At 42.0% G+C, this 15,811-nt stretch overlaps 1 protein-coding gene across 5 annotated transcripts in view; it reads right to left on the reverse strand.

The window, feature by feature from the left end:
- tnk2a (tyrosine kinase, non-receptor, 2a) overlaps window positions 1–15,811 on the reverse strand; it is a 30,293-nt gene that overhangs the window by 7,559 nt on the left and 6,923 nt on the right. For 3 of the 5 annotated variants that reach the window (XM_031745043.2, XM_039617436.1, XM_039617435.1), the window contains exons 3-17: window positions 8,807–8,969; window positions 8,579–8,649; window positions 8,085–8,285; window positions 7,282–7,431; window positions 6,778–6,873; window positions 6,407–6,588; window positions 6,197–6,323; window positions 5,953–6,099; window positions 5,743–5,837; window positions 5,180–5,374; window positions 4,420–4,511; window positions 4,264–4,308; window positions 3,946–4,181; window positions 1,529–1,726; window positions 814–1,433 (exon numbers count right to left, since the gene is read on the reverse strand). In XM_031745043.2, the coding sequence (XP_031600903.2) occupies window positions 814–1,433; window positions 1,529–1,726; window positions 3,946–4,181; window positions 4,264–4,308; window positions 4,420–4,511; window positions 5,180–5,374; window positions 5,743–5,837; window positions 5,953–6,099; window positions 6,197–6,323; window positions 6,407–6,588; window positions 6,778–6,873; window positions 7,282–7,431; window positions 8,085–8,285; window positions 8,579–8,649; window positions 8,807–8,969 (2,618 nt within the window). Of the gene's footprint in view, window positions 1–813; window positions 1,434–1,528; window positions 1,727–3,945; window positions 4,182–4,263; window positions 4,309–4,419; window positions 4,512–5,179; window positions 5,375–5,742; window positions 5,838–5,952; window positions 6,100–6,196; window positions 6,324–6,406; window positions 6,589–6,777; window positions 6,874–7,281; window positions 7,432–8,084; window positions 8,286–8,578; window positions 8,650–8,806; window positions 15,015–15,811 lie in introns of those variants that run through there. The other 2 variants (XM_039617433.1, XM_039617432.1) reach the window with 2 other exon arrangements.

Genomic DNA, 15,811 nt, shown 5'->3' on the forward strand with positions numbered 1-15,811 from the left:
GAATGTTTCCAGCTCCTTGTTAATCTATGGTATGAAGACTTAAGGATGCTATGAAGGACAAATGAGGTCCAAACTGGCAAGTGGTTGGTGAGCGCACACAGTCCTGTCTTCCTCTTTGGTATCTGGTTTAAAAGCTTGCTTGTTTTCTGTATTGGGGCCCCCCCTGAACTCAGAACACAGATGTGAGCGTTGTTTCAACAGCTTGAGGACAAATTCAAACAAGCTGAAAAAATATTCTATTACAACAAATGCTAATAAAATAGCAATGCCTCATGCCAAGTGATTTGATGACTCACTTTAGCTCCCGATCTTCATGAAAATAAATAATAATAAATAAAAATTATGTCACATTTCAACCTAGGTGTTAGTCACATAATTGTGAATAATAATAAAAAAATTTCACTTGTTATTTACACTGTGGGAAATTCGGAAATAAATATAAAGTGTAAAGTCAGTAAGCATTGAAGAAGGAGCACACGTGCCACTTAGTCAGTGTCACGCAATGCTGGGGTTACTTGGATGATCCCTCACATGCAAAAACACCCCAGTGTCCATGTGTACCATTTCACTTGATTGGTCCCATGTTATCAAGTCCTCAAATCCTTTTTATTTTGTAGGGTGCAGTGCTGATGTCACAGCCATAAAAATCTCTAACACTGAGCTGGCAAATATATAATGTTACCCAAAAATTACATTTGGGGACTACTATTTTTTGTTTATACATATATGCTCTGGAAGAAATATAAATTATCAAGGGAACAAATTCATTTTTTGCTCTCCACCCATAGAAATCTGCCTCCATGAAAAACTCACCTCTCCAGGAAAGCTGGTCTCTCCGGCAGTGGGACGGGGGCAGAGCTCTGCGAACTGTCAATCAGTGAGGAAAGGCCACGCCCCTCACGAAAGGCGAGTGGATCCAGTAAGGACGTGGAGGAGTACGACGAGCCAGGAACTCCTAAGCGTGAGGAATGGGATGAAGCTTGAGGCAAAGAGGAAGAAGAAGATGGAGAGTTGGAGGACAGGAGTGGACCCAGCAGTCCCGATGCCCGACGGGGCGAGACGGCGAGAGGAGGAGGTGGCAATGCTACAGGTGACGAGGAGCGAGAGCCTGGCTGAGAAAAGGCGTGGTCTCTGGGTGGGATCTGAGGAGGTGTGTCATCTTCGTTGCCCAGTGAAATGGAGCTGGTGCGTGCTTCTGGGTTTATAGCACGGGCAGAGAGGTTGTGTTTGGAGGGACGCAGAGGAGGAACGGGGCTGCGAGGAGGCAGCACAGGCCTGTCCTCAAAGCAGGAGGCAAAGGAGGAGGAAGACGAGGGAGATGGAGGGGGAAGGTGGATCTGCCGGTGCGGGCCCAAAGGAGCCAGAGGCATGGGGAGTGGGGAGGAGGGGAGGGAGCGGCCTGTTGCCATTGGAACCTGCAGCTTCACCATCACCTACATCAACAGAGAAACAGTAGCTTTGTGTTAGCTTGGGTGATAATTTAAGTGTAAAAATCGATCCTGAATGGCATTAATACAGCTTTCTCTACCTCCCTCTGTAGCTCCTGGAAGAGGTCAGCTGACTGGGATTCGCTCCTTCCTGTCAAGCCAGCAGATGAAGAAGCTTCTTCAGTCAATCCTTTGTATATGGACCGCACTTCCTGGTCCTCTGATTGATCCTCAGGCTCTGCAGTAACTTCATCGTACGCTGGCTGGGGGAGAGGCCAGTCCAGAATGGAGGGAGTGTCCTGAGAAGACAAATGGATACAAGGAAAAGTTATCCAACAATATTAGGATTTTTACTGCGTAACAAAAAAAGAAGTTTGAGCCAGAGCCAAAAGGAAATCATCACTGCTGCAGTAACATTACGTCTTTGTGTTCAGTGGGGTTTGAATTACTCACATTTTTGCTTATTAATTCTTCAGAAATAACCAGAAAATGCACCAATTTCCATCAAATGTGGTACCAAATCATCATTACATTTATATTTATTTATGCATAGTTACCCACTGTCGGTCAAGAAAATCTGACTTTCAGCCAGAAAATCCTGAAAAATTGTTTTGCAAAGGTCTGGATATTATCTTTCTTTCTTTTTTTAATGTTCAAGCCAAGATATTAAGTTAACCTTGTTTAGCCAACAGTACAGCTCTGTTTAAGAAAACTATTACAGAACCCAGAAGTTGGAAGTGGTCATTTTTGGTTGGCCTATTAAGGTCCACCTGCTCTAGGGTTAGAGTTTTGTTTTAGTCACAAGTTTCTATTATTCAATATAGTTATATTGTTTGTTTGGTGGTGGTGGTCACCAAAGGTGATGAGATGGCTTACAGGGAGGAGGTCAGCGCCCTGACACACTGGTGCCAAGAGAACCATTTCACCCTCAAAGTCACGGAGACAAAAGAGTTGATAGTGGGCTTCCGGAGGTGTAGGGAAGCACATACCCCCATCACCATCAACGGCGCTGCTGTGGAGAGAGTGAGCAGCTTCCGTTCTCACATGGTCAGTACACACAAACAAAACAGTGAAGAAGTCGCAGCAGCTCCTCTTCTTTCTCAGGAGACTGAAGAGATTTGCCATGAGGCCCCACATTCTCAGGACCTTCTACCGCTGTGCCATTGAGAGCATCCTTACTGGATGCATCACCACGTGGTATGGCAACAGCACCGCTTACAACCGCAAAGCTCTCCAGAGAGTGGTGCAGTGTGCTGAAAGGATAATTGGAGGTGAACTTCCCTTCCTCCAGGACATCTACAAGAAACAGTGCCTGAAGAAAGTGGGGAGGATCATCAAAGACTGCGGTCATCCTAGCCATAAACTGTTCAAACTACTTCCATCAGGCAGGCGGTACTGCAGTATCCGTCCTGAACCAGCAGACTGAGGGACAGCTTTTTCCCTCAGGCCACCAGACTGCTGACGCTTCATAGGCACCTCACTCTCACCTACCTGAACTTCAACACTATGCACTCCATATTGTACATATATTTATGTGCATTTATATATATCTATGGCATACATATTAGTAATGTGCATACATCCTTAAAATTGTACATTTTTTGTACATATTTATTCTTATAATTCTCACATTCCTGCTCTTATATTTGGCTTGTTTCTTATGTTTCTGTTGCTTGTTAAGCTTGCTCACATGTGCTGTATCAGTGTACCAGTAATGTGACGTGACAATAAAAGTGATTTGATTTGTTTGATATGCTTTTATATTCCCCTGTGAAGCACTTTGTAATAGCTTCCTGTCTTAAAAAGTGCTATATAAATAAATTTTACTTTTACTTCAAAAACTAGTCTTAAATGAAGTTTTACACTGATCACGAGACTTCAGTATAAATATCATGAAGCTGCAGCTTGGTCAGGATGATCGAAGGCAGACTGAAGGTATGAGGTGGAATTACTGTGCAACCCCGCTGAAGACCACTAAAGCGTGAACGTGTACATTATCAATCAATAAGTACCGATCATCCATCACATTGCACTCGCCTTGGGTGAATTCAAGCAGAAGGGGTTATTTATGACATTTCTAGGCCAAAGGTTGGACCACTGACTCTGGGGAACAAGACAGCCCATCGTTTGTGAGTAGTGGCAAAGATTTCAAGCTGTGTTTGCACCACCTACACTTGATTGAGGATACTGCCGTGCATGTGGCCGTGTAAGGTCCCTCATGTGTGGGTGGCTAATTCTCCAGATGAGCTGGGAATATAAGACCCCTCTGCTATGATTACAGGATGTTTCCACTCGGGGAGTGGGTGACATTCAAAGAAAGAAAAAAATCATGCCGACCTCAGCTTAATCAACCCTCAACAGTTCATTAAAAGACAGTTCTAGGCCATAATGAAAGGGAAAATGGGACTCCTATTGGTCAATGCAGTCTAGAAGTAACATTAGGTGAAGTTAAAAAAAAATCTGTTACTAATCAGGGTAAGAGCATCAACTGTTACAGTCTGACTCAGGCCTGAGCTACCTTTAGGGTGTCTTCATCCAGCTGCCGAGACTCAGTGAGCGGAGAAGGTGTGGTAGAGCTGAAACTGTCATCAGTGAAGTCAATAAGCGACACCTCGCTCTTGGCTGAACGCACGCCTGTCCCCTCCCACGGCCGAAGCTTCAGACCCAGTGATGCTCCCAGCTTCTTCAACCCAGACGACGCGCTGGCGTCTTCCTCGTCATCGTAATCATCCATCACAGAGTCGTAGAACGGCTCTGGACACACATGAAACTCTAGATTTAGAAATTTGCGTCTACTGACATGCATGTGTTTGAAGGATTAAAGAAAAAAACTCACTCTTGAGCAGAACGGCAGGTTGGGGTGGACGAGGGGGAGGTAGCTCTGATAAAAACAGACAAAGGCATTAAGGTTCAATTTGACATGTGTCAGTGTAACAGAAAAGTTAGATCACTATTCAGCAAAAATACAGTCTCATAGCACAAATGAATTTACTCTTGGCACGGTTGGGAAGTTTGGTCGGTCTCGCGATGCCTGAATCCATTCCCAGGACATCAGGAGGGTCCATGGGGTTCCCCAAGTACAGGCTAAGGAAAGAAAATCATTTTTATGTAATAAAAGTTTAAAGAATATTGAAAATAAGTCCAAGTCCCCTCCTTTAACTCATACTGAAGATGGTTGAAGCTAATAAAACACACTTGTTAATAACTTGTTAATAATCCCGTTACAGGCTACTGGAACATCAGTAAAATTATTTCTCTATTCCTCTACGGTTGCAAACAGTGCAGTGATGTGGACGCGTCTTCTAAAATCCTCTAAAGCTCAACAGCGAAACATCTGTTAAACTATGCATGATACACAGCTGCCCTCTAGTGGGGAGCTGCAGTATAAGCAGTCTTAAAAGAGCACATGCATGGTTTCAGTTAAAACGCAATTTTAGTGCTTTGTCTTTATGTGATTTTTTTCTTTCAAACAGATTTTTTTACAACTGTTATCTGTTCTCCTGCCTTATCATTGTGGAATCCTGATTTAAATAACACAAATCTATAAATCCTGCTTCCGAACCTGTTTTAAAGAAGAGTCTATTCTGTAATAGATTCATTATTCCAGTTTTCTATTTCTGCGTTTTGGACTTGTGGTGGGACTCTAACATTAGCACAGCAGCCTACAGCCATCCATGGACGCAGAGAGCACAGTCACATCTGACGAAGCACACTGTATGACACTACATTACTGTAGGTACTGTATCATTAACCTGTCTATGCGGTCTGCGTGTCCCCAGCTCCTCTGGGGGTCTGTGTCTCCATGTCCAGTGTGTATAAACGAGTGTTTAAGTGGCCGGCTGATGTCCTGGGCGGAAAGACCGGCGACTGACGTCACTACATGACGGGGAAACTGACCGACACGCAGCGTGCGCCTGTTCTGACCTCGCCACCAGTAGTGCTCTGCCCTGAAAAGACACAAACAGGTATGAAAACAACGTGACGACTGTCCTACAGTAATGTGCATTCTTGTAGCAGGAGTACACTTTCTTAATTGCCAACTTCTGGGTTTTAATTTAGGTAGTTACAGACATACAATATATACAATGCACACACGCATATTAATGTGATAAGGAAGTCATAAGATTATAATTGCAGTAATCTTCTACAATGTAAGGAATCCAGTTTCAACAGGAGATCCGTTGTCTAGTAGGCACTTACATAAGCATGACTCTCAAACCCACTAACCTGATTAAGAAACTGCTTTCTCTCTCAAAATCAGGCTAAAAGGATGCCTTACAGGCATGTTCTGGCTAACAAAACATCACACACTGACCTTCCTTCAATGATGGTGATAACATCATTCATTGTAATCTGGAGCTTGTCTTCCTCCTCAAAGTCCTGCAGGGCTCTCATATCTGTGGGCATGGTCTGCAGAGCACACACAGTGTCGTCAGTGTCACCAGCAGAGTCAAAGACAGCCTTTAGACATGGAATACATACTTGCAGCCAACAAAGAATGGTTTTACTTAAACTACTGTGCTACCTCGAGCAGGAAGTCTCTGAGGGCAATGAAAGTTGGTCTGTCTTCAGGTTTGGGGCTCCAGCACTGCAGCATGACATTGTAGATATCCTGAGGACAATCGTCTGGTTTACACAGCCTCTCAGCCTCCACGTCCACCTTGTGAAGGATCTGCAAACCGACACATAAATAATAGGGTAATTAGCTGAAGCTAATGAATAATTTATTTATTTTTAATTTTTTGGCAGAGGGTTGTTCAAAGATGCACCTGGCTCCCATTCAGACCCAACCACGGCTCCTGTCCGTGGGTGAACATCTCCCAAAGGGTGACCCCAAACATCCAGGTGTCAGATGCGTGAGAGAAAGTACGAGACTTCAGAGACTCTGGAGCACACCTGGAGAGATCGGTGGAAAACAACTGAGATGCTGAGATATGAAACACAGATAGTATGTAGAGACAGAAAAAAGTCACTCTCACCATGGGAAAGGGATTTTGTGGCCTTCCTCCATGACGTATTGGTCGGTGTGTTTAGGCAGCGCCCTCATTAGGCCAAAGTCTCCGATCTTCACAGTTTCATTGGTGGACAGCAGCACATTACGGGCTGCGAGATCCCTGTGGAGGAAACGCTTCTGCTCCAGGTAGGCCATCCCACATGCCACCTGTGGAGAAGATGTGGAGTGACAGATGGGAGCATTTTTGCATTCTTACACATGGGAAATGTCAAAATCAGAGCTGTATCTCCAACAAATAAATATTATGGAAGCTGTACTCAAGAAAATCTAATGGAGAGAACAGTGTGATGAAACTGAATTTCATTGTGGGTTTTTTTCCTTTCGGTATTAACTGACCTGCACGGCATAGTTACACAGCGAGGAGATGAGGATGTGACCCTGCCGCTTTCTGAGCCGATCCAACAGGGAGCCCAGAGGAGCCAGCTCAGTCACCTACACTCCAACAAACAAAATGTGCTCAGAGCTCATCGTGTTTATATGTTTTGTGCATTGCTTTTGAAATATATATCCTGTCTGTACTGTTTTTCAGTGCTTTTCATTAATTATGTCACCCCTGGAAGTGGCAACAATAAAGAATCACTGCAACAATAAAGAATCAAGGAGATCGTGTGTGAGAAACACTGATCTTATATTCAGGGCTATTCTAAAGTAGCCAGACCTGAGGCAGCAGAAACTCCTGCAGGCTAAACTGAGCTTAACAGCTCTGAAACATTCAGCGTAAAAACACTGAAAACATCTGATAGCTCAGCAGCTACAATATATCGACTGTTGGAAATAAATCAAGTTCTCAAAAAGAGGACAAACTTCCTCTCATGAGTGTGTGTGTGTCTCATGGATTACCATCTTCATAGGCTGTGTGAGGACGATGCCATACAGGCGGATGAGGTTTTGGTGGCTCAGTGAATGCATGGCATTCACCTCTCTGATGAAATCATCCAGACCGTCTGAGTCCAGTACATTTGATTTCAGGCATTTTACTGCCACTGACAACTACAAAGAAAAGGAGAGATGATATTAGAGAAACCTCTGTAAAAAATAAATAAGTAAATCACTTTTTGGACATGTGTGGCCTCGCTGCAGGCAGATCCACACAACCCACAGTGGGCTGCAGAACACATGTGATATTTCAGAAAATGGAAGATTGGACTGATAACATTCACTTCTTTTGCAGTATATCAATAAGATCCATTTTACTAAAATGGTTTGAATCAGTCACCTTCTCTCAGCCTCATATTTCTGACCGTGTACTAAAACATGTTCTGTGTTTTCATCTTCTCCAGAATAGTCACATTTCCTTGTATATTGTTTCTTTTTTATAAATAATATACCAGCCAACATGCCAGTGTGGGCCCTCAGTGGGTAGCTGTGGGTGAACTGTGGGGCTGCAAACCCACATTTATCCTACGTGGGCCCCTAGTTGGTGTGCCCACAGAGCCCATGGCAGTTTTGCCCTTTCGGCCTCCTACGTGGGTTTTCTCATGCAAGCAGACTATGAGTTACCCACAGAAATATTTCCTAGAGGCCAAAAAGGGATAAACTGCCTAGCCTAGATGGGACCCAAGTGGGTTGTCTGTGGGCAAACACACCCTGAGCCTCTATGTCATACATTCTCAGCTGCCTCATACTGTGTCTCTTCATCTCACCACTCTGCCGTTGGGTGCAGTCCACTCTCCTCGCCGCACCACCCCGAATGTCCCGTCTCCAAGCCGCTCGAACAGCTGAAGCTCCGACTCTCTGATCAGGCAGGTGAGCGCAGCCCCTGACTCACTACTGGCCGGGACTGCGGCAGACGATGCCCCGTGGGGCTGCTGTGGGTCAGCGTCCGGCCGTTTCACTGGAAACACCTGCAGGGCCAGAAACTTCTTATGCACGCGAACACACTTGATTTGATCGACTTGTGAATCTAAAATAATTTATTTTGATAAAAGACACACATAAACCGTGTGACGTAACATTTTTTAAAAAAAAGAAAATTAGAATCAAAGCCACATCAATACAAACTAAAATTCCTTTTCCTAAATATACCTGAGGGTGAAAGCAGACATATTTACAAATGCAGCTTATACATGAATATATATGAACATATTGTGAGATTGCAGCCTTGCTTGAGCAACTGTCAGGACAGGAGGTACTGCACCTTACTCATCCAGGATTTTCTCTTATAAAGGGCTCGTCTCCTCTTGACTGCCTCCCAGAGCCTCCTCTGACCTGGACCAGCAAAACCACAAACAAACAAATAAACCTGGATTTTAGTGTATCTTTATAGTGTACCTTTCTAAAAGATAACACATAGACACATCTGATACTTGTTTAGATTACCTAATTATCACATACGCTTGGGGTGAAAAAACACTTAAAGACGTACCCGGGCGTCCCATGCCGATCTTCTCCAGGTCTTCATTCTTGACGTAGTCAAAGTGTGAGAGTCGTGTGACGTTGAGATCATCACGGATCCGCAGGAAGTACTGCTGCAGCTGCACATCTGTCAGTAGCTCCAGCAGCCACTCTGTGCCCTCCTCACACTGCATCTGCACAACAAACACAGATTTCACCTGCATCAGGATGCATACAGTGCTGTTAACAGCCTGCAGTTTTTCCATAGCTTTGCTTATGTGATTGAATTGTTCCATTACTGAGCATGATGTTAATGGACCCCATTAATGGGCACACTGTAATGTGTGCTCTAAGTGCAGGAGCTACACTCAGCTATGAAAAGCCAAAATGACTGATGGGATGTGACATCTGCAGCACCAACGTAATGATTAGATATCTAGAAAAGCATCAAGAACCGAAAAAAATAAGTGCTCATATTTTAAGAAACTGGAGTAAAAAATTTGGGGGCAGTTTTACTCCTGAAAATGATTTTCAAGATTCGACAAACCCATTTTCTGACAATTGTTTAGGTCGCTACTGTTTCATCTTTTTTTGCAGATTCCCCAGCAAAAGGTACTTTCTGCTGCTCCTTTATTTCCCAAGGGGTAGCCACAGCGGATAGATCTGCATATTTGATTTGGCACTGATTTTACGCTGGATGCTCTTCCTGACGCAGCCCTCCCACTTATCCAGGCTTTGTGCAGACATGAGGAGTACACTGGCTTGAGACCCCTTAAGGCTGGAATTTGTGTCTCTGCCTGATCTCGAAGCAGGAGTCATTTTGCATGTGCAGCAAATGTGCAGATTCACAGATTCACATGTTGAAAGACCTTTACAGTTTTTCACAGACTTTAAATTATTGACTAAAACCAGTTTTGCACCATTTCATGATAAGCAAACTATAATTTCCTCTTAACTAACTGCTTTAATTGTATACCGTATACTGTGACAATATACTACAACATTTCCTTTGCCTTAATCTAATCGCACTCTTACATACAAACTTCACTGACTGACGTCAAGCCTAAAACCAACAGTGGTTTAATTTAGCCAAGAACAGAGGAGAAAAGCTAGCCTGGCTCTATGTGAAAGAGAAAAATCCAAGTAAATCACATCTAATTAGCAATATTCTATGTTTGTTGAGACAGAATAAGTGAAGTGACAACTCTCTTGGATAATTAATAAAGATACAAAATGTTCATTAGATCTTCAGAGTGTTTGTGAGCGTTACCTTTGCAGCATTTGTCTGTAACTGTAATCTACAGTCTTTGTTAAGCTAAGGTAAACAACCACTAGCTCTAGCTTCTGGCTTTTTGTATAGCTTCATCCAAATAATTCAAAACTATTAAAAGATGTAAACGTATTAATACAGCGCTGTCATAGAGCTCTTTGCAAAACTAAACTTTACCCATTTAAAGGAAAACATGATATATTACATGTTTATTACATAAACTGGCATTCAATTCTGGCCAAATTCTGACTCATTTACATGAAGTTTAATTGAACAGAGGTTAATAACTTGCTATGAAGACAAGTGAACAACCAACTGAATAGAGCAAACCTGCAGGTCGTAAACTAAAAATAAATAACTTTACATATATATAGTGTGTATCAATGTAAAAGATTCTTGGTTGGTATGTTGAACGTCAGGTTTTCAAATCACCAAATATTGGATTAACAGATATAAACATCCTACATTAGTCGGGCTCTGGATGCCACACTCAGTGAATAAACAGCTGTCTACTACTACAACCACTGTTTTTACTTGTTATATTTTTTTCACAGGTCTGGCCCACTTGTCAACCAATCAGCATTCAACCAATGAACAGCATCACCCATGTCGACCAACATGGAACTGAGAGCACTGCACAGAAGCATGTTTGAGTTGGCTGAAATCCCCTCTCCATAGGCAAACACATGTGGAAACAGCCCCAACTGTGGAACTATGACTATGCAAGAGCAGGTTCACTCTGGATTCAGGACCCCAACACAAAAAATGGTTGAAATTTAACGGTAGCAACACGATTACGTGTGCAGGCTTTTGTCTGCCATTCACAATTAAAAAACAGAACAAACAAAATAAAAATTTCAAAGCAGAGGTAAGTTAAAATTTCAAAATGTTGACTTACATAATCAAAAGTAACTTTAAATTTTGAGATACTCAATCAGTAAGTCAAAATTTTGACATGAAATTTTGAGACAATAACCCAAATTAACTTGATATTACCTCTGCAGACTTGCAGAAACAAGCTTCCACAATTAAGTGGCAGGAATACATTTGTTTGCTTGTTTGTTAATTTATTGCTTTATAATTAATTGCTGTTGGGTAATTTTAGACCCTGAAACTGAATTAAGAATGAAGTATTTTGGTTTAACTTATAACTGGTGCAGTTACAGGGTTCACAAGTAGACACTGTTTTTTAAACCATGAGGATACTAAATAATTTAAACAGATATCAAATGAAATCTGGTGTCTGTTGTAAGATTAGACCCAATATCAATACACCTGCATCCCCACACCCACACTTATATTCATAGAAAAATACTGAACAATAAGACACAGACATAGTGTAATTACAGCCAGAGAAGAAGAGATGCTGCACATCCACCCACAACTTCAGACTTTACCATTTGTCCTCCGACACTCCTGTCTCTCGCCTCTTCGTCCTCCCCCTCCCCCTCTCCTCTGGTGTAGGGGAGTCGCTGGTACATATAGCTCTCCCCCATACTGCAACAGCTCCTCTTGTCCTTTTTGTATTGAGCCCTCCTGTTTCTGCGCTATTCAGAGGAGGCGTTAGCTCTGCTGCCGCACTCCCCCTACTCCGAGTCCAGTTTGCTAATCTCCTCTCAGCTCCATGACCTTCTCCGCTCAATCGATGCGCGCATGCACAAACGCGGACACAAACGCACTGGGAGGCATTTGACGCCACTCTCTCCTGTCGTATCACCTAAAGCTATCTATAAACTCCTTCACTCCTCCCTCCCACTGTTCCTTTCTCTCCCTGCTGACTCACGACTTCCCGCAGCGTCGGACACCTCCATGCTTCCCCGTCTCTCTCCAGCTTTTCCTCCTCTCCTCTTCATCTCCTTCTGGCTCAGCAGCCAAGCCCACTGTCTGATGTTAAATAATTCAGCAGCTCTAATGAGAGGGCGAGTGGAAGAGGGAGATCTTAGAGGAAGGAGGGGAAAGACTGCAGATACAAATAGGTGGACAGATGGATGGTCAGGCTGAAGAGAAAGGAGATGGAGACAGTTCCCAGCATGCATTTAATAGATTCTGACATGCAGATGGCATAGGCGCTAAGCTCAACCCAAACAAGCAGAACATTTCTAAAAGATGGAAACGTGATGTGGTCATCAATTTCAGGAAGTGTCAGAAACGTTGCTGAAATCTCTCATCAAGTAAAAACTGTGAAACAGGCACTGATTGCAGTTTGGCAGACGAGAGGATTTCCTGCTTTTCTCTGTTCTATATTAACCAAGCACAGTACTGTTTCAGGCAGATCATAAGGTCAATCTCAGTCACAATCCAGGCAGATCAGCTGATCTCAATCCCAGATCACATCAGCTGACGCTTCAGCTGATAAGCTTCCATACATCCAATTAGCAAATCTCATATAGGGCGCGCTATTTAAGCTGCTTCAGATTGTGTACAGTTCCTGCATATCTGCAAAAGGCATTACAAACCATCTCCACCCCAGCCTTGTGGGGGTGGGGGTCTTGCTCCTGCTCTCAGAGATGTGTCCCAGAATAAAGCCATACCACTGAATTTAAATTAGTGCAGATGGAAGTCACAATCCTCCTTTTACTACAGCAGTCTTAAATTATAGTCCTGCTGTGAGTCAAGACAACCATAATTTGTCTTGACTCACAACAAGCAATTAAGATAGTGAATAAATGCCTCACAGAACTATTTAATTAGAGTTTAATTGATCAAAAAACATTGGCAAAGAATGGAAAGGACAATGGCTAAGGAGCCCAAAGTGTGCCAAGACCACATCATTACACCACCACCAACCTTAACTGCTGATACAAGCATGTATCTGTACGTGCCATCCGAATGTCACGGCAGAAATCGAGGCCCATCAGAACAGGCAATGTTTTTCAAGTCTTCTGTTGTCTAATTTTGCTCAGCCTGTGCGAATTGTAGCCACAGTTTCCTGTTGTTCCTGTTCTTAGTTGACAACAGTGAAACCCAGTGTGGTCTTCTGCTACCATAGCCCATTTTTTCAAGGTTCAATATAATATGCATTCACAGATGGTGCTTTGGGTGAATTCTAAATCAGTACCCAAATTATCTGGAATATTGCTCATTCCCTCTTTTATATATATTCCTAAAGAGTTCACTTGCAATAAATATATAATTGTGCATATAAGCTACATTGCCTGTCATGTCTAGGTGCTATCCTAACATCAGCAGCAAACACTGCATAGCCTTTAGCAAATAAATAAAGTGAAAGTGAAATTAAATAAATTATCCTGAGCGTTTTTTCTACTCTTATGTATTTACTGTTTACATTCATACTGTTTATAGTAAAAATATAGTTTATTAGTCAGTTGTAATTCATTTGAGCAGCTTAGGCAGATGTTTTAGCTATTTAACTAAATTTTAAAAAACATTTCACAATTTTCAACAACATATGGATGCTGGATCAGATATAATATGTATACTGTCAGATGGAAAATCGGAATATCAATTACTCCATGAGATGATTTATTTTCTACGCAGCTCTAATTATTGTGGAAAACATAGAAGATTTGATTGATTTTCTCTCTTTTTCTTTGTTAATTTATATTATTAACATAAAAGGATCTCATATGCCATATACAGTTTTTGATCTGATTAAGTATATCAAAGTACATCTTGTTTGGCAGTTAAAGCAGTTAACAGTGTTGAAGTGCAGTGCCTTAGATCCTGCTTTAATTCAAAAATGAAAGAAAGGCAAGTGTGAGAAACTGGGCTGTTATCATTAGCAACATGTGACAGCAAGATGAGCTAACTGGTGCATGAAGTCACTGGTTGGATCATTCATGCTCATGTATGAGTGTGTGGGCGCATCTGCGGCCTAAATGAGGACAGAATCAGAGCTTTCATCTCCGCACGGCATCATGTGTTTTATCGAGGGTGATGGTCCAAAAATAGGAGAGCTAAATTTACCTTACGTTCAGTGGCAATGGGCGGGAAGTGGCTGCTTAATTTTTCTCTCATCTTAGCATCAGATATCTGAGATTCAATCGGGACTGTCAACGTGCACAGATGAGGATTTATTCTGCATATTTCATCACAGCCCCGTCCTGGTTTAGGCAGAGCATGATATGAATTCAACAGCACCTGGTAGAATTTCCTGCCATACTTGTTTGTGTGTTTCAATATTTCTGATATAAGTCACCTTAAAAGAAAAAAACACTGCAAGAAAAGAAAGCTTTGAGATTCATTCAGCCTTTGCTTTGGAAAGAAAACAATAGTTTTCTTCTGCAATTTCATAACTGATTCAAATGTTACACCAAATATTTGGTCACTAGAGTTAATGATATAAAAAGTTTGAGGTTTTGGTTTCTTTCTGTGACAGAGATGTCATGATTTTTCTCATGCTCTTGTGTAATTTAATCGCTTGTTATATGATTTAAAACTGATCCAAATGTTCCAGTCAAGAAGTGAAATGTAAACATGATTTGATTTAATGCAGGTGAAATATTGCTGGTCTTACTGCAAACAGATGAAAATTAGTAAACTGAAATATAGGGCTGGGCCATATCATACCGTTCACGGTAACACCGGTATAATGTTAGGCAATGATAAGAAAATGAAATATCGCGATAGAATATGGGTAAAACGCACATGCGCAGTGCCTTTGTTTTCATACGCACATGGCAGAAAAAGCAAGGCGGCAACGCAGAATGAGAAGGGCGAAAGCGGATCGTTGAATGAAACAGATGAACCAGAATTGGTTTGTAAAAATGCTGTAACTTCAGTGATGTGGAACTGGTTTGGCTTTCATCCGTCAGATATACACCACAGCACATCTTTTGGTAGAGCATGCAAGCGGGCCGTCGTTATTACCATGTTTTTCGGAAACTAAATCGCTCTTAAAATCCTTTGATTTTCTGAAAAATCGACAGTGCCTCTTATAATCCGGTGTGCCCTATGTATGAATTCTGGTTGTGTTTACTGACCTAAAACCGATTTTATGTGGTACACGGCGCTTGAAAATCTGTCAAAAAATGTTTTAGTACAACTTTGGTAAGCTATGAAGCCGCACCGCTTGATGGATTGTCGGAGTATTACGGCTATCGTAGGCAGGAGCATCGTGGAGTGATACGTACTGTGCTTCAACATAATATTACCGTATTGTGTGTGTGTATAACCTCTTTTTAAGTTTTGTGGATATTATACATGGTTATGCTCAGGATATGTTGGCCAATTTCCATTGGAAATGCCTTTTGGTTAAACTGTCAGCAAGGAATTTGCATTTGCACTGTTAAATTTTTATATAGCTTTAATGCACATAAAAAAACAGCTACTTGTTTAAGTAAAAATACATTGATGGGTTGTTGGGTTTTTTTGCACTAATAAAGTTGCGGTGTTGTAAAGTATTTTGTCTTGCGTCAATTATATCGTCAGTTATATCGTTATCGCAAATTTTCAAATATAAATCGTGATAAATATTTTTGGCCATATTGCCCTGCCCTACTGAAAAGAGTAAAATATAACCGTCACAGCAAACTCCTTATAGAAACAAGTCTTGCCACAGACATTTTGGTCATATCTCTAGGCAACTAAATGGATGAATGAGAACCATAAGCTCACTTTCAAGGGTCAGCAGGATATATATATTGCATGAGTTTGTTTGGTTTTTTTAGCCTTAGCTTTAGCTTGTACTTTTACCACGCATGCTGAAAGTTACACAATACAGCTTCTTTAACAGCTCAGTCCAAAGTGAGGATATGATCAATGACTCATGGCTCATCCCATAGACACAGGAAGCTGAGAGGAATA

This window comes from Oreochromis aureus, linkage group 9, assembly GCF_013358895.1.
Source record: "Oreochromis aureus strain Israel breed Guangdong linkage group 9, ZZ_aureus, whole genome shotgun sequence".
In the NCBI taxonomy this organism is placed as follows: domain Eukaryota; kingdom Metazoa; phylum Chordata; class Actinopteri; order Cichliformes; family Cichlidae; genus Oreochromis; species Oreochromis aureus.